This window comes from Mixophyes fleayi, chromosome 1 (assembly GCF_038048845.1).
Source record: "Mixophyes fleayi isolate aMixFle1 chromosome 1, aMixFle1.hap1, whole genome shotgun sequence".
Classification (NCBI taxonomy): domain Eukaryota; kingdom Metazoa; phylum Chordata; class Amphibia; order Anura; family Limnodynastidae; genus Mixophyes; species Mixophyes fleayi.
In genome coordinates, this window is record NC_134402.1 from 243,468,263 (window position 1) to 243,488,423 (window position 20,161).

General features: G+C 39.3%; 1 protein-coding gene across 5 annotated transcripts in view; it reads left to right on the top strand.

The window, feature by feature from the left end:
• The first annotated feature begins 3,148 nt into the window (after positions 1-3,148).
• Positions 3,149-20,161, top strand: part of DOCK8 (dedicator of cytokinesis 8) — a 149,805-nt gene continuing 132,792 nt past the window's right edge. For 2 of the 5 annotated variants that reach the window (XM_075208596.1, XM_075208606.1), the window contains exon 1: positions 3,151-3,777. In XM_075208596.1, coding sequence (XP_075064697.1) covers positions 3,725-3,777 — 53 coding nt within the window. In that variant the 5' untranslated portion in view covers positions 3,151-3,724. Of the gene's footprint in view, positions 3,778-20,161 lie in introns of all 5 variants that reach the window. The other 3 variants (XM_075208578.1, XM_075208587.1, XM_075208617.1) reach the window with 2 other exon arrangements.

Here is a 20,161-nt window from a genome sequence, read left to right on the forward strand (position 1 = left end):
TAGCAACTTAGTTTATACACAGCTGTACAACTTATTCCACCTAGACGCATATAACTCTAATTTGTTAATATACATTAAATGCTGTTTAATGTCAAACACTATAACAGTTGTATCAATCTGCTAACACAGCTAGAGATCACACACGGGAGTGGACTGTCCCTCTGACTTGGATATCTGCAGTGGGAATAAGCCGGCGACCCTGATACCAACAAGGGGATTGTATTTCTACATGCACATATTTAAAGTGATTGGCTTAAGAGTCCACCCTCATCTATGTGGATATATTCTCCTCCTGGGGATCAATGTCAATTTTGTTCTTGGTTTTGTTTTTAATGTTTTAATAAATGTGTAAACGATAATGCACTATTAGTGGCATTTTTTCCCCTATGTATGGAGCCAGCAGATCCTAAAAGGGAGTTTGAAGCCCTACTTTTAAGAAGATGGAGTGTCTTTGATATACAGAGCTGTATCGCATCTTATACCTCGTGAGTGCATTCACAAACGGGAGTGGAAGATTTTCACGTGGTGGTAACTTATAAGTTTGATCATTCACTGTATTAAGTGAAGATTTTTTTTGGAACAGTTTAATGAGATTTACTATAGAGTACAGTGTTGCACTATGATGGTTTTTTGTTTGTTTCATTTTTATACCTATGAAAAGTGGAAGGAAGTTTGGAAAGAGTTATTTACTACGGATATCGTTTGGATTTTTTTGCCATTCACAAACTGAATTTTATATGGACTTTATGAGATTTGTATTCCACTGATTTTGATTTAGCTTTTTTGTTTATTGATTATTTTGTCATATTTTATTTTTCACATTGATTGATAAGGATTTGAGATCGGCAGCACCATCTTTGTTTTCAATTTTTTTTGTATACACCAAAACATTATGTTTGCATCCCAGTCCCACTGAGTTAAACTACTTCTAATGGGAAGGAGCCCTTTCTGTGTGGAGATTGTATGTTCTTCCCATCTTTGCGTGGATTTCCTCCTGGTGCTACATACATACTGGGAGGTTAATTGGCTATTGAAAAACTTGTCTAGTTTGTATGTGTTAGAGAATTTAGATTGTAAGCTCCAATGGGATGGGGACTGATGTGAATGACTTCATATATTCTGTACAGCGCTGTGTAATATGATTGATATAGATGATAATAAATAATAATAAATAAGGTAGAAATATTGAATTAATTCTGCATGGTCTTTATTATTTTTTCTTCCATTTAACTTTGGAACTGTGGATGTGGTCCATGCTTTGACCTGCATCAGTGCAAAGCAGTGGTGAGTGTACTTGATCATATGCAAGTGCATCAAGACCTTTTTTCCTGGTTATCTTATATGCATTTGTGCCATCTTTTCAGTTCCTCATATCTGTTAAAAAATACATTCCTTTTTTTTTTGCTGTATTTATTTGTATTAGTATTTGTTTCTAAGTAGTTTTTTACAATTTGGTATGTTAGGGTGCTCTTATTGGAGGATGATGACATCACCATTATATCTTGTGACACTTGTTCCAGGAAGATAGTTCATTTCCACCTATAGGATATTGCGTTGTTAATGCAATAAAACAACATGATAACACATTTTGGAGTGTTTTTGTCATTTACATCTTTCAAGATAGTACCTAGGACATAAATGTTACCAGTTTCATTTTTCAAATCATCCTGCAAAAAAAGCCATATTTTCAACACATGTTTTAAGTTTGTATTTTCCTAAATATGTAAAGCATGCACTAGGGTTTTTATTTGAACTATAGTGGCTTAGCACTATTACTCTTGCTTTTGCAATAGTATTGCTTGTTTACTGAAATGGTTTTGTTCTTTGAACACTGTGTTTTATCATTGCACAGAAGACAAATTTCTATATTACTTTTTGGCCTCCTGTTCAAGTTACTTAAAACAGATTTTTCCTGATTTCTTCATAAGAACTACACCTCTGTGCCACATTAGTGTTTCAGTTAACTGTGGAAAGCAAGGGGACATTTAGGGGTATATTTATCAAGTTGCAGCTGTGAAAAGTGGAGATGTTGCCTATAACAACCAATCAGATTCTAGTTATCATTTATTTAGTACATTCTACAAAATAACAGCTATAATCTGATTGGTTGCTATAGGCAACATCTCCACCTGCAGCTTGATAAATTTACCCCCTAATAGGTTTTATTTAAATTGCCATATTTGTCAAGTAAATATTTAATTCCATCAAATGTTATGGCTGTATAGCAGGTTAAGGGATGTTTTCTATGTAAAATGGGCATTTGGTTTGGTGGATCAGTGGTGTGGTTGGATATAATAAATTGGTCAGTATTGGTCAATTGTCCAATAACGTGTAAGAACTGCAACTGGTAGAGCCATAATTCCAGGCAGTATAAAACATGAAGAGGAGGATGTGGGTTTAGATAAAATATAATACTTTTTTCTTAAAGTATAAAACGTATTAAAATAATGCTAAATAAAACATCTATTGGCCAGCTTTGCACGTCTGTGCCATAATTGGTTAACTATACCATAACAAAATGTACTAGTTTACACCTGAATGTTAAAACAGCAGCAGAACTGCACTATTATAAATAAAGTAACATTTTTAGAGCAGCTTCCTGTATAATCTTTACTTATGCTGTATAAATGTAGCTAAACCTTCTTGAAATTGCAAAGGTCTGGTAAAAAAAACTTGTATCAACATACAAGTATTTGCTGCCAAGACACCAAAGGTATTTTTAGAGGTTTTTTTCTTGATGAATGCACACTACACACCCAGGAAGACAGGGAAGCAAAGATAAAACTAATCTGGTAACACAGCAGAGTACAGTCAGATATTTTCCAAACCACCTTGGTATTTAAGAAACTTGTGTGGCAACTAGTCGTGTACCAGTCCATCCTGGTCACTCATTATACAGTGAAAGTTCAAGAACTTAAAGTACAAATGATTTCTTTAATGATTACCTCCCTGTCTGACTCTGTATATATATACACACATATATATATGTTAACTATGAATAACATTTTGCAGAAGTTTATCCCTCTTTAGGTTATTGCAAAAAAAAAGCAGAAGTAACATTTAACACATGGTATGAGTGGTGTGGTGGGGTGATTTAACTCTTCTATTGCCAGGTGATTCATAAACATAAAAAGGGGATTAATTTAACAGTGCTTTAGCAAGCTACACCCACAAAATGAACTGTATAGTGTAAACTAATAAATTCACCCAGGAATGGGAAATGAGCATGTTCAAAGAGAACTTGGAGCTACTTAACCTTCTATCAGCTCTGGGGTCACATTTCAGCAAGATTATACTTAACAAGGCTGCGTGAAAACAGTCAATTCTGCGATTTGCAACGTGGGACAGTGAAGAAAAAGGACAACTTTCATTTTTTTATGAGGCACGCATTATGATGTTTACTAAGAGCTGCTGACATCTGCGGATATCTTTTATTCTACTGGTCGAAAAACTCGGAAATAAGTTTACATTAACATTTTAATGGAACTCGTTCTGTTTACTACCTGGTCAGAAAGTGGAGATTACAATCAAAGGACTGTACTTAGAAGACAAGTTGACAGGAGTTGAGCGTTTTCATTGCATTGGTCGCAAGCAGGCAGGGTGGCAGCGGTCAGGGAGGGGAAGTGCGGAAGTATAAAGTGACAGCTCTCTGACAGTGCTTGGGGCATGAAGGAGCTCGGTGTGCCAACTGCCCCGATCGTGCCACACTCACAGCAGACACACCATGGCATCACTGTCCAGCGCAGAAAGAAGGGCATTTGCTCTCAAACTAAACCGGTAAGTACAGAACGAGATATATGCTGTTCGTGCCGTTGCTTCCGCTTTAGCAGCATTTATTGATTACTTATAAGTGTATTTTCACTGCAAGGGACAAAGAACGAGTTCATGCCATGTTATCATCAGTATACTTGTGTACTGTAGTTTGGTAGTAACTGAGAGTTGTATGTATGGCTACATTTTGCTGTCACAGCTTGTATGGACACACATAGTTAATACATTACTGATCTGCAGTGCCTTGTACTCAAAATCTCAACAGTTTTTTTTAAGTAGCCTCAGGGCACAAGGCTGAGGAATGAAGACAAGTCACAGCTACACTGAGGGATACGCAGTAATGTTATTTTGATAAATTGTTTACTTAGAATATGAGTAGAATACTTTGGCATATCACTAGAATTGAAAAATGAAAATTTTTTTACAATTGCACATCACACTAAAAAAATGTGTTTTTCCGCTAGTTCATAACTAAGTCATAATACATATGGTTGCTAATTACATTCTGCATGATTCTGAGTGATACACTGAGTTAGAATTGATTACATGCTGTTGCATATGTGATGTGCAAAGAAGACAACAGCAGTTGTGAAAGCACTTGGTTCTTGTTGTAATACACTCTGTATATTTCCACACTTTCCATTTCCTGTCTATTTTTGTTTGTTTCAGACATTGGTAACATTATCAGTAGTTGTTCTTTAAACGCTATTTAATAGTAACATATTTATTATGACTATTTACTTTGACAGCAACACTTACCCGATTCTCATAACCATCCCTGGTAAATCATTCAAGAACAGAAGATATAATACTTCTCATATAGGGGCTGATGCACAGTAGGTCGCAAAATGGGCATAAATTTATTTTTTTTAAAAACGCACACACAAATAATGTATTTCAGCCCATATACAGAACCACACACATATCAAGATATATCCAGCTCTGTATTGGCAACATATTCGCCTGGGTTAGGTCAATCGTACGCATTTGGCTTTGTCATACTAACCACTGTTGCTGGCCATTTTTTTGTCATAAGTGGTGTTCAAGGGACATACAAGTCATCTCTCTGTGGTAGGGATTGAGAACAAATGTCAGACTGGCGTACTGTTTTACCATGCATATTTTGTGCCAGTGATGGGAGATAGTGTGGCTTTTTCCCAAACTGTTTGTGATTTCAAATATAGGGCCTGTTTAAAATTTGAATGTAAGTAAGTCTAGCTGCAGGCCGCTCAAATCTGCTTTGTTTCGGTGCACAGGCGCAGTAAAACAAAGCATATTTCTGAGGACCACGTAACTTCCACTTGTGGCCCTCTACACCTGGAGAGGCAAAAAAGAGGCGTTCAATAACAAGCTACATTTAGTAAGGGCATGACGTAAATGTAGTATGCCACCTGCAGACATGGCCTATTTAGGCCACTAGATACACCACTGCTAAACCTTGATGTAAAATAGGTTTAAATTAATTTAAAACATTTTTTAAATAAATGAAAAACACATTGTGGGCCACCTTCTCTTGTCATGAAAACAGGCAAAGCCTTGTCAGCACAGGGCTCATAAAAAAGTTACTGCCCCTCTTTCCCAAAAGCAAACCAGTCCTGGCTGAATAGCGCAGGAGATCATCCTGGCACCCCTGGGGGCGGTGGGTACCAGGGTAATAGTGAAATATCTGAAATTGTACTCTTTGTGAAACTAGGAGTCTCAGCACAGTTATTGGCTACATTTGCATGCTGGCGCTTGTAGACCTTTAAGCACCAGCATACCCATTGCTGCCAGAGCATGCTGGAGCTTATGGATAATGGAACTACAAGCATTATCATGCCCTTATATCCATGGCCTGCTGGAACATGTAGTTTCACAAAGTACCTAATAGTATTCAATATTAACAAACACACAGACACCAAACTTTATGTAATTTAAATTGAAATACCCAAATCTCTTGTTTATCACATTATTAGTCACCTAAATCCATAAGGAATCTTCTTTCTTCTCTCCTGTTTTTCGACCAATCAAGGTCAATTAAGTTCATTCATTCACAGACCTGTTTTTACTCTCAGGTTTTTAAGAAAATGTTTTTAGTTTTGTGAAACTTTATGTTCTAGTGGGCCATGTCTCCCAGAGTATGCTGGCGCTTGTAGTTTCACACTCCAGCATGCAATGGCTGCCAGGCATTGGTAGCACATGTAGTTCCACAAAAGTACTTATGCTTTTCTAATATTTTACTGTTACCCTGTCACCCCACCACTGTGGTACCAGGAGGAGTCTCAGCAAGGTGCTGATTTGCCTCGGGAAGATGCACCAAGTAATCAATTAACAGCCACTGTATCCAGGTTTAGGAACCTACACTTTCCCAAATTTGAGGATGGTATTGGGGACATTGATGATCATTTGCATGTGTTTGAGATGATCTGCAGACTTCATGATTTGCTAAAGAGGGTCTGTGAAATATCTCTTCACACTGGACTATGTACACTGGGCTTCACTATGATGTCATAATTGGGCTCTCCTAAAATGTTATCCTATAACCTAGGAAGGCATACAGAAAAAGTTCCAGTCACAGGCAACCACATCCCTCATGAAAAGCTTCCAATAAGGGTTTGAACAAGGTACTGGTGGGAAACATTCTTCAAAGGAAGCAAAGTACTAGAACACGAGGACATGCACTGAAACTGGAGAGAAGTAGGTTCAGAGGAAATTTGAAGAAAAATTACTTCACAGAAAGGGTAGTGGATAAGTGGAATAGACTCCCATCAGAGGTGGTAGATGCTAATACAGTAGAGCAGTTTAAACATGCTTGGGATAGACAAAAGAATATCCTTCTAAAGAATAAAGGATCAAATAAGGTTTGAGGTTACTATAGGTTAATAAAACAATGGGCAGACTGGCCAAGCGGTTCTTATCTGCCGTCACATTCTATGTTTCTATAATCAGCTGCAGCAATTCATGGTGAAATACATGGATGGAGACCTGGGAAGGGGAAATAGACCAATGGCCAATAGCTCCGGTCTGATAGCAGTCAGCATCAAAGGACAGTACAAGCCCTTCTATTACTTATAGCCCCCACTCCCCGCCCAAGCAAGTATTCACATACTCAGGTGCAAGCTACTGCTCCATTCAATGCCTGCTAGTTATCAGAGACCAACGGACTCCCAGGCAGATAGAGAGTGCTATGACTTTGCAAAAAATGGAATCCTGAGGATGTGTCCAACAGCCAAGCACACCAGATTCCTGCTAGCAAAATTTGTCTGGGATTGTGGATTGCTTGTATGATTATTGGAGGGGAAGAAACATAATGCCACTTCAGGTAATGCAATGGAGAGTAGCAATTAAGTCAGCAATCCAGTGCAGCGTGTCACTTTTGTGAATGTGATAGAGACAAAATATGTGGACTCGCTTGCAGCCAGTCCTGGTACACCTGTGAAGAGAAGGACTGAGAGACACTGGAGCCTAAATTACTAGGGTAAGCCTCCTTTTTATAGACCCTACTGCTGTATTGTAAGGTCACACCACCGGCAAGAAGTATCCATGGGTAGGTATTTCTCGATTGGGGAGTGAGCAAGAGGTCAGGAATATTGCAGTCATTGATGGCCTCCAAACAGATGTGGAAATGATCTTGGATGAGGGATGTGGAGTCAAGTGGTAGGGTCTTAAGGAGGAACCTTCACACTGACACAAGCTGTAACACCCGCCAGACCCTTACCTCTGAAGAGACAATGTTCTCAAGGCAGTACAGGGAGTGTCTTTTGCTCTTAGTCCAGTTTTGTTGGATGGCCAGGGTATGCTCCTGTCCCTAGTAGAGAGACAGCTTCTGCAATTAGTAGTGAAGAGCACAGACATAACTACAATATCAGTTACTAACCCCACATGACTGATCCTTGTAATGTCAGGGTGATAGAACCCCCAATATAATGCCCTGAGCTAGACGAGAATGAGGGCTACAGGAGAGAGTTCTGGGAAGCTCAGCTTCCTGATCCATCTTTGTAAGGCTGGTACACAGGTTAGTCAGCAAGGTAGAAAGGGATATACCTTTCTGGGAGCATATCCAACTATGCTATAAGGCTTTCAGGAGCAAATATCAGTTACCCACAAAATCCCTCTCACCAGACACCAAGGCAGACACCATACATTGAATCTTAGACACAGAACAGTTTGTGGGATGGAAATGGCTCCTCTGTAAGCTCTGTGATGCTGGCCAGCAGTTTGGAGCCCCAATGCTCTAGCTTCCCTTTAGTAACTTTTTTCAGTGCTATGGACCCAGTTAGTGCCCTGCCCATTCCCTGTAGATTGGGAAAAAAGATAAATCAAAACTGTGGTGGATTACGCCACCTGGTACCCTCTGTCTGCGATAACTACAGAAGAGGTTGCATCTTGTTGCGAGTGTTTAGTGGTATAGGGTTCCTCAATGAGATCCTAACTGATCAAGGAACACACAAGTGAACTGCTCCATTGTCTCCAGTCCATGAGTCCATTGTCTTTGTAATGAGACAGCTCAGTACTATCACTTACTGCCCACCTATTAATGTACTGTGCAAGCATGTCAGTGGGACTCTGAAACAGATGATATGGGCATTTGTGACATCAGAAGGGGAAGACTCTGCCTGCCACACTTCCCGTTTGCTTATTGGGAGGAACCACAGGAATCTCCTGGTTTCTTAACCCATGAGTTGCTAAATTGCAGTAGATTCTTGAACTCCTACACATATTCCTGTAGTTTTGGGAGGGAAAGCTGGCGACACAAAATACTTTCCTTTTGAAATATTTAATGTGGCCCAGAGACCAGTTAGCGTGGCTCAGAGACCAGTTAACGTGGCTCATGGGGCTAGTGAAGCCCAACCTACTTGAAAAACCAAGTAGAAGAATTGGTACAATCAGGATGTCTGAACCAGAATTTTTAGGAAAGCTGCCTTAGCCAGACCATACATGGTATCAAAACACCTGAGTGACACCAAATATGTAGTATTATGTAAAAGATATGGCAGGCAGCAATGCGCCTACCCTACAAACATGCTCATGGCATACCAGGATTGTGCAAAGCTGGTTGCAGCAGTTTTCTGCTTACCAATGTAGGAACCATGACCCACTCCCTGGCCACCTCACAAATGCCAAAGGTAAAGGTGGTATAGAAGTGGTTTGTGTATGCAAACTACTCAGAGGGGGCAGCTGGAGTCAAAGCCGCCATCTTCTGAGGAGTTGTTCAGTATGAAACGTCCTTGGTATTGTAGCATGTACAAACTGGTGAGCATAGGACAATTAGGTAACCAACTCACCTGGTCTCATAGAGGCTGGGAGGTGTATACACAGGGAGCTACAGGAGATGCTGGAGTTAGGTGTTACCCAGTTACCATCACTCTGTTGGTCCCCAAAAATGACAAATCAACCTAGTTTTGTGTAGACCACTGCTTGAATGATGTAACTGCATCTACCTTGTATTGATGCACTGTTGATGAGTTAGTAGTATCCCAGTATTTCCACCTTTGAGTAAAGGTTGTTGGCAGATGTCACTTTCCCTGGAGGCTCAAAATATAATCAGTATTTACCTAATTTAGCTTGCATGAGTTTGAAGTCACTCAGTTAGGGAGGAGAGCGTTTTGGCAGGGCCGTAACTAGGGCTGTGCGACAGGGGCGACCGCCCAGGGCACAATGCTGAAGGGGGGCGCAATTTAGGAATATTTTAGGTTAATTTGATTAAAATTGTGGGCAAGGGGGGTGGCATTTGTTTTTCTCTCCCAGGGCGCTAGAAATCTAAGTTACAGCTCTGCGTTTTGGCACCTATTAAACCCGCTTGAGGGGTTCACAGAGCTCCCCCAGATTAACAGCTCACACTTTAATACCTTTCTACATTGAGTCCAACATTTCTGAGTCATCACAATGCCATCTAGCTAGCAATCCTGAGCCACAGTAAGCAGTCAGGAAGGATTGAGCTACAGCATCCAGCAAAGAGGTACTGCAGCATCTACATATTGCCCAAGATGTGTGAATGATTCAAGGTGCCAGAGAAAGAGCCTATTGGTAGGAGAAATTTCCCTCATACAACTGTGGATGCCACATTGATATGCAGTTAATATATTTGGTCACTGGCTGGCTTGGCCAAGAGGTTCTAGTAGGAGTAGTCAGTGATGACTGAAAACAAGAGAAGCCAAAAAAAACATGGTGAAAACGAGTGCCATATAGAGGCCAAGACGTAACACTGATAAATTGTAAACAGACATTTTGTTGAAATATTACCAATTTAAAAACAAAGTACATCATTGTGGAATGTATTTACCTTTCATAATTAAAATATAGTAAAAAAATGAAATTATAATTTGTTGCCAAGATCCACCTGCTGAATAAAACGGGTTGTCTTTAAGACTATTTTGTTCATACACTATTGCTGGGAAATCAATTAAAAAGTATTACAACAAATAGGGCTAAACAGTAAATGTTGTCTTATTCAAAGTACTCTTCATATAAGGTCACACAGATAAACATAATTATAGTGTTAAATAATTTCAGTTATCAAATGTAGCTTTATCCTTATATCTCTGTTAACACAGATACTGCTTCCTGTGTGTGTTTGTCCACTTGTGCTTGTTACAAACAGAAGAGAGGAAATGTAGTGCATTATTTGTTGCAAATGCATCAGACTCAGAAAACATCAAAGAATAAATGCTCATAAAATTCCATCATGTGTCAGAGCACAGCAGTGTATGTATACCTACCACCCATTGATGCTGATATCACCTAAATGGTTGAGAAGTAACGTGCTCACAATGGCTTTCTGTGTCACTGGAGGTGTGTAGTTGATGTCACAATGGGCAGTGGTCAACATGTTTCAGACTGACTGGTCTGCAATAATTTAAAAATTTATATTTCCATGACCACCTTGTAGCATTAATTTTCTGAACACGTCTATCCTGACATATCAACAAGTAATACAGTTTAGTTAATTAATATAAATGAATACAACATACAGACTTAAAGATTTTTCTAGAACTTATACAAAATGTATGTTTTTGTATTTAGATAAAATTACATTTTCTGTATGTGAAACATTGGGCCTGATTCATTAAGGAACTTAGGTAAGAATTTGAGTAAGTTTTCTTACTTTGGTTTTCTGGACAAAACCATGTTGCAATGCAAGGGGTGTAAATTAGTTTATTATTTTGTGTGCTACATGAAAAAACAGCCAGTATTTAACTTATGTCCAAAATAGAAAACTAATTTTCACCCCTTGAATTTTAACATGCTTTTGTCCAGGAGACTTAAGTACAAAATTTCTTGCCTAAGTTCCTTAATGAATCAGGCCCTTTGAGTTTAAATGCAATGTTCCTTATTACCCTGCCTTTCCACTGTACATTTGTTCATAAGTTGAGTTTCCTTCCCCTTATCAGAAACAGCAAAAACAAACTACTGTATACTATATTGACTGAAGACAATTGTCATGGTGTATCAAGACAGGTCACCATCTCAATAGAATCCAGCCCATGGCAGTTATTGATAAAAATGCATACATGACCTGTACAGAGTATCGAGGTGGTACGTTCAGTCAGCTAACAGTGCAGTACAACAGTGGTGCAAAAGGAAGTATATCACAGCACACATCTGTCCATCATATCTTTGTCATACAAGGAGCATGGAAACTCACCCAAATCCCACATTCTGCATGTCTTCATAGTACCAGTTACACATCTGCCAATGAGCTTTTTTTTTTTAGCAAAGCTAGGAAAGTCCAGGAGTGGGTCCAGGAGCATGACATTGATTTAAGATTAATGTATTGCCCCTCCCGCCCCCAATTTAACGGATCTCAACCCAGTCAAGCATCTCTGGGATGAGATGGGACAAGCTATTTTGATCTACTGCTGACTAATTTGCAACAACTATGGGGCATATGCCAAGGATGAAACAAAATTTATAAAACATATTATATAATTAGTAAAGTCTTGCATATAAAACCCAAGTGTTACCTAAAAAAAAGTATATAGATACTAAAATGAAATTAATTACAAAGCAGAAAGTGACCTGCTTCACTGTTTGACTTTCAAGTTATATCATCATAATTATCATAGTTTAATTGTAAGGCACCGCAAAACAATCAGTTACAAATCATGCAAAATACAATGCACGTAAAAGCAGAACAAATACAGACAAGGTTGATGAAGGTGGGCACTTCTCATGAGAGCTTAGATTGCAATATTGTGACAGTAAGCGCTAGTGTGACTCAGAGTTGACATGGTACTGGAACCGGTAGAACATAAGTCTCACTCACATGCTATTTTTCACTGTTAACTTCCAAATGGAATATGTTGACAAATGGCTGCTGTTATAGGTATCACAGATAAAAAGAAAAGAAATACTGCATGGACTCCATTCAAGTACCACATGACAGCGGCTGTACAACCCAACATGTATCATCGTTTTTGGTTAAATTCACCAACAGCTTTATTCATTCTATCAGAATGTTTAGAATGTTTAAGAATCAAATGATAGAACAAACAGACAGATTTGTATTAATTGTGCTGTTACATTGAGCTCTTGTCTGCTGCAAGATATTTCTTATATTTCCTATTGACTTAGTTACTTAGTTGTCATGGTAACACAGGTACCGACATGAGTTTTGCTATTTCACACCCTCTACCACCTGAGATGTGTAATGTTCAAATGAGTGATTCAGTCAGAAATGCACTTGTGTGCTGCAAATAGTGACATGCAGAAAATGATAATACATATTTTGAAGGTTTGTTGTCCTGGATTTATCTCTCTTGTTCAGAGTAGGCTAATTAAAAACAATCACTTCCTGCACAATATATATATATATATATATATATATATATATATATATATATATATATAACATATTTATGGAATGGAGTGGACGCTGATGAAGATATCCGCATACAGAAGGAGATCCAGCACCTCTCCCATACTACAATTGCTAAACAGCAGCTTTTAATATTTTCACCCTACTGGTCCTTCCCTCCCTAAACTGCTTTCCCAAGCAGCAACATTCTATTGGGCCTTGGCAATTGCCTTCTCAACCTACATTACCAGGTTATTACCCAGCTTCTGTTGCAGTCAAACTACCTTTGCTTTTGGCCCAGGCCCGCCAACTATTTAATTTGGCATAAGCAATCCTCAAAAGGGAAAATATTCCTATCAGATGCAGAACTATTATGGCCAGTTTACTGCATCTACCTGCAGCCTGCAAACACTATGAAGATGTACTAGCTCCACACCCAGTTAATCTTTTATAATCATTTAAACAAGGAGATCCTCCTACAAGAGCAATGCAAACAGAACTTATTTTGCTGATCTTGTGGGTAGGTAAAGATGGCCTGATTGTGGGAGTTATATTCTCATTTTTAAATTACAATCTCAGGTTCTTTGCAAAAACTATCGCAAATCGCTTAGCCTCTTTAAAAATTCCATTTAGACAAAGTGATGTTTTTTTCTTGTAAACATTTCTCATAAAATACTTGTAAAGTTAGCAGTATATGCCTGTTCTCTCGAACCTCCCAAGAGCCAGGCATGTTGTTTTGAGTACATAAAATTGACTTTACATTTCAAGCTCTATGAGAATTTGAACTTCCTTCTTTATGAATGGAATCACTAAGATTTATTCTGACCAAATTACCCAAATCTCATTCATGGGGGCAGATTCAATTAGTCTAGGATTAACACAGTGTTAGTAGTATTAGCTTTAATACAGTAATTTTAACCCGGATTTTTACTTGCAGCCCTGAGAGATGCAAGCAAAAATCAACTTTAAAATTACCATACTACCGGTAATACTGTGCACTTTTACCGTACTAACAGTAAGTGCGCAGGCTAACGCGTCTGAATTGAATTGGCCCCATGTAGTCCACTTAGATACTTCCCAAACTAACAGTAGGCTTAATTACACATGACAAGCCCTTATTCTCCCTGTTCTTTGCCTTGTCCCTTAACCCATTGTGAACTTTATCAAGCATCATCCGTACATTAGATGAGTGATGGTGGGACGAACAATGTGATTATTTTCATGATTTCCTCTTAAATATAACTCCCGAAACTACAGATTTTCAGGTGATATCAGGATATAAGATCTATTGCTGAAATTATTGAAAGTGCTCATTCTCTTCCAAGAGGGTAGAGTTCCTTGAGCTAAAGTGTAAGTTTTGCTTGCTGACTGAGGCTTTCATCTACATGGTTCTCTAGTTGATACTGCACCATAACGTAACTAAATTATATCCTTTTGGTCTTTTGACATGAGAACATGGCAAAAGTACAGTCTCTTAGGGGCATATTCAGTTAGTCGGGATGTTACATCGCCGCGGTTTGTCTTCACGACTGTTCCGGAGGCACTCTGCGGCTAATTGAATATGGCACTTGATGTGATAGGATTGCTGCAGCCAAGATGACATTGTTGCCAACAATCCCACTGTCAGGATTCCCAATATGAATTCCACAGTAGTTATACTTGAAACAAAAGTGTCTTTACTATAAACAGAGATTACACAGGTAAAACTGAGTGCAGTCAATGGTTAAATAGCAAGCACAAATCCATAGGAGTAGCAGGTACAGGACAGCTGAATTACCAGGTTAGCTGGGAAGCATGAGACAAGTCACAAATAGGATGACTGCAGGCACAGGATATTAGGATAGCCATGTTTATGTTTAGCTACTGGAGCAGGAAATACTGATGTCCAGGTATAGTAGATGAGGTGCAGGTACAAGGAGACTGGATTACCAGATTTAGCCACTGGAGCAGGAAATACTGGTTGATCCACAATCTTGTCTTGACAAAGAATATTTTATATTCGAAATGCGTTGGGTAATTAGGAAGACTCGCTTCAGGACTACCCCAGGATTCACTGTTGCTGTTTGGGAGCAGACGGACATCGGGTAAACCCACTCCTATTCTCATTCGATATGCTATCTGAATCTTTTATTGGGGTACGCTCCTAGAAGCACATCAGAATTTGTGTATTGTTTTAATAATTTTAAATAAAATGGTATTATGCTATGATCTTTTTTCTGCATATATATCCTACATCGTTGGAGTTCTTTGTGGAAGATAATCTTGGATTCACCACCAGATGGGTTTTGATGTGCTGTGCCTAAAGAAAGTATCTTGTAAGCTCTCACCCTGCGGGGATCCCGTCACGTGGTTATTTACATCAGTTGGCCACATAGATCACAATTGGAAGAGGGACTAATCATCTAAAGGCACTTTAGACACCTATCCATCTGTTGGGACTATACTGCTCTATGTGTGTATTATTTTATGTGTTACAGCTATCCACGGATGCTGGCATTCCATTGTATGTGATCCCTCTAGCGCCGTGAGTTACACTTTTCTGTTATATATTGTCTATTTAGGGAGTTGGTGGCTCCTTTTGTGTAGCTCGGGCTGCTGTTTGGAGATACATTAGCGCTCATTCTTGACCTTTGTATTTACAAACAGGACCAGAACACAAGAGTTTCACAGAAACCAGCAGCAGTGATAAATGATGAACTGGCCCAGTTTGCTGGAACAGGCAGTCTTATAAAGGCCAGACACAGGTGAATAGGATCCAATTCCAATGAAGAGAGGTTAAACCCTTGCAGGTAGGATCTGGAATAAGCACAGCAGCATCCACAGGAAAGATGCTGTACTGCAGCTGGAAGCAGACCACAAAACCCTCTTTCATAGTCTTCCAGGTTGCTTTCCTGGAGATGTGGCAAAGAATTTAGAGAGAAACCTAATGTTATTAATTTGGAATCCAAGAGGACCCTCAATGAAACAAGATATTCTTACCAAACCTAGCTCTCAGAGGCACCTAGCTATACCAAATATCGATCAGATATGTGGCTAGCAAGTTAAATGAAGTACTCTCAATCCTTTATTTGCTATTGAGAATTATTTCCTTTAACCTTTTCACTTCAGAAACTTCTTTTCTATCCCAGGGTCACAGCAAGAGTTTTCCTCTTCTCATCTAACATCACGGCATCTCTTATCCTTCTAGAATACGCATGCACTGAAACACAAGATTATGAACCCAGGAACTTCTTATAGAGTGCTCTTTAGTTTTAGATTAGAACTGAACACCTTTCTGTTTAAATCATGGATTTTGTCTGACCTAATTTACACCCACCAATTCCTCTCTGGGAGAAATTCTTCTCTTGAGGCCCCACATCTTCTAGACCCTGTGTTCAGAAGTAGTAAGAATTTATGTTCCAGCTGGTAGTCTACATGGATAGCTGGGATAGGAATTTGGATTTTTATTTTTGTCAATTGAAACCTGAGAGAAAATCTCTGAGAAGATTGGAGAAATCTCCATATGTCTGACCACCCAATGAAGAAATATATAAAAAATATGAGATGATACCTGATACTGTCACACTAAACATGGCTCTTGCTCTTCCCATCCAGTCCTGGACTGTACTTAAGCCATGGGGTCCCACCCCACATGTAAGCCTTGACTACATGTCAAACACATTCTCTTCCTGTTCGCTTTCCATCTTTACCTCATGTTTCCTCCTAGTGCTCTAATTTATTTGGCTTCTCCTAAATTGTGTATGTTTGTATATGTATAGTAGGGAATTATATTCTAAGCTTCTCTGGGGCATAGACTTATGTGAGTTAGTAAACAATTATGTGTCTGATTGGAAAGCAATGCATAATATGTTGTCACATCAACTTTCCTGGGAGATCTTTAAATTCTGTTTTTCTTTCTACCTGACCCCATTTACTTCTTCATTCACTTTACCTAATGTAATCTGGTCTATTCAGATGGTTCAATGTCTAATGCTGGGTACACACTACAGTGCTTTCAGCGGATTATCAGGCCAATCAAACGATAAACAACCGTTCGGTTTGATATCACATTAGTGTGTACACTGCAACGATGAATGATTATCGTTCCAAAACACATCGTATCGTTTCAATTGATTTTTAAACAGGACTAAAAATGTTGTTCAAAGATGAAACAATGTAGTTCCAATTCTGCAGTGTGTATGCACTCACAACCGGCAGTGTCCATAGATCTCTATGGAGTGTGCGGAGTCTTTTCAGCCAATGTTTATGACAGATGAAGAGCACAGATCTGAAGGTAAATTGTGTAAAATGTGTTTAGTGTGTACACATGAATTGGCATGCTGATCTGGACTTTTTTTTTTTTTTTAAGTGTTGGTAAAACTGTTAAGGATATCACATCGGGAAAAATTTTGTATAGTGTGTACCCAGCCTAACTGAGCTACTCTTGTTTCCTTGTGACAGTTTGCTAACATCATAATGTTACTGTACAACATTCAAACCTATTTTACTTTTAAAACCCTAATCAAATGTAAAAATAATGTATAGGCACTGGTCAAAGTGGAAATTTAGAAGTGACGGTATGAAAAATCTAATGGGAATGTAAGTGAAGGGAATTTGATAGTTTTACAATGAAGGCAGTAGGAGAAGTGGCAGCATGGCTAACCACAGTATACACCCCTGCGTTGATCACTGTGTATAGGCTAATAAAATTATATGCTTATATAGGTTTAATTATACTATATACTGTAAGATTGCTAATTTGTATCTAATAATCTTTCGTAGCTATATATTATTTTTTTCATAGCAGTTTTTTTGCTTGGTAAAGAAAGATGAATCGAAAGCCTACAACATATGAACGAGCTACCAGCAGGTGGCACCAATACTTTATGGAACTAGCATACCAAACCAAAGTCAAACAGGGTTAATATATCTTGCTCTTTCAAATACAGTTTTGCTTTTAATACCAGCATGATACGTTGCATTTAAACTCCATGAGACATATCATTGTTTATTGTTTTGCTGTCTGCACAAGCTGTTTCAGTCTAACAGGCAAAAAATGTGGTGGGCAGACAAAAGCGATAGCACCTTTTTATTTGGCCCTGGGGCCTAGAGGAATACTCATTCTGTGTGAAATTCACTTATTACTGCATGAGATTAAGACATATATGTCATGCAGAATATTTGATTTTTTTTTAGGGGAAACACATTTGATTTAATCTTTGGTGTCAGGGGAACTAAATGGGGTTCAATGTTAGATCACTTGTAATAGTGAACTGTTTTTGAGGGGAATGGAGGCATTGATTACTCCCCTAGATTCTCCGGTAATCTATTACGGCACATCCCAGTGATACATTTCAGGTTGATGATTTGTAGTGATTGAGAGCCCGGTAGGAAAATCAAACACTCCCAGACACTTCACCAGGAATGGAAGCCAAGAGTAATAGTCCACCATTTTTAGGACACTTATCTTCATACTTTTACAATATAATGTATTCTTAGGACCTATATAGTCCTTTGGTGTTTCTGAATTCATTAATAAAATACTTTTTTTTATATTATTACAAAAACAATTGTTGCAGCATCAACATGTTTATATAGGGTACTATAGCCTTTGCATACTTTCACCAGGGGAGGGCAGGTGCAGAGAACATGTGGCGGTACAAACTGCATAATTTATTCCCCAAACACCCTGCGGCTAAAATTCCACGCTCGAGTCATCAAGCTGCAGGGCTTAGGGTCAAAATGTCATTGAGGCCCCTGCCCCTCCCACTTCACCAAGAAGTTGGTGGGATCCAGGAGATAGGCCTGCTTTGCTATGGATTCAAGAGAATGATCCAAAATTCAGGAGTTTTCATTCTGGGACATTCCGTGAGAGTAGGCAAGTATGAGCCTAAGCCATTATGACAAGAATAAAAATGTTTAAGAGCAGGGTGTCCCATTTTCTGAAATTAGAACAGGTGATTATGAGAAAAAAATGAAAGTAATTTAAAAGAGAAATAATTACAAGCACTCCTCATTTGTCAAATATTAAGTATTATCTTGGGCAAATCTCCCTGATCGCAGATTACACAAAATCCCTGCATCTGGCCTTGGTACCCTACACTTGTTACATCTCTGAATACCTTGCTACTGTCCTTCTCTTTTCCCAAGCTAATATTCCTTTCTCATGTGCCCTCTGCATTGCTTGGTCAGTGTCCTATAAATGTATTGTACATTGTTTTATGTCTGCTGCCTTATTTTATAGTAAGCTATATTTTCTCCATACACCTAGTCATGGTGGCTACAAAGAATGCTACTTGATCCTTTTGTCTCCACAGTGCAGATATAAAAATCTGTCACCTCCCCATCACTCATTTTCCTCCTTGGAACCTCCTTTATTCACTTTACTTTACCTGTGGCTCTTTGGGGGGGAGGGGGTATTTACAGCTCTATGCCACTCATCCTTGATGATTTCTTTGTATGGCTTACTTCCTTTCTTTTAATGAACCTCTGTCACAACTTGAGATTTTAGCATTCTTTTATTAAATATCTATTACTACCAACATCATTACATTATCTTCCTGTAGTCTGACTTACATTTTCTTGTCTCTGTACAGTTTTCAGTTTCTCAAACTTTCGATTTCAATCCTTCTAAGTAACCATAAGTTCTCCTATTCTACCTTCACTCCTCAAACAGATACTCACCTATAGATACCTGAAGAATATAGAGATATAGGGCCTGAGCCATTAAGGGATGCATACTGAGCGCATGTGCCCCTTCATCATCGCCATGCCTTATGATCACACTGCGCCCTCCATGCTGCTTTTGCCCCCTTCACCTGGCTCCCCTTCATCACACTATACTATGCTGCCCCCCCCTTTTTCAATCCCACTGTGCCATGCCTCCCCCCCTTTTGAACCCCACTGTGCCATGCTGCCCCTGTCTTTTAACCCCTCTGTGCCATGCTGACCCCTGTTTTTTAACCCCTATGTGTCATGCTGACCCCTGTTTTTTAACCCCTTTGTGCCATGCTGACCCCTGTTTTTTAACCCCACTGTGCCATGCTGAACCCTGTTTTTTAACCCCTCTGTGCCATGCTGACCCCTGTTTTTTAACCCCTCTGTGCCATGCTGACCCCTGTTTTTTAACCCCTCTGTGCCGTGCTGACCCATTTTTTAACCCCTCTGTGCCATGCTGACCCCTGTTTTTTAACCCCTCTGTGCCATCCTGAACCCTGTTTTTTAACCCCTATGTGTCATGCTGACCCCTGTTTTTTAACCTCTTTGTGCCATGCTGACCCCTGTTTTTTAACCCCACTGTGCCATGCTGAACCCTGTTTTTTAACCCCTCTGTGCCATGCTGACCCCTGTTTTTTAACCCCTCTGTGCCATGCTGACCCCTGTTTTTTAACCCCTCTGTGCCATGCTGACCCATTTTTTAACCCCTCTGTGCCATGCTGACCCCTGTTTTTTAACCCCTCTGTGCCATCCTGAACCCTGTTTTTTAACCCCTCTGTGCCATGCTGACCCATTTTTTAACCCTTCTGTGCCATGCTGACCCCTGTTTTTTAACCCCTCTGTGCCATCCTGAACCCTGTTTTTTAACCCCTATGTGTCATGCTGACCCCTGTTTTTTAACCTCTTTGTGCCATGCTG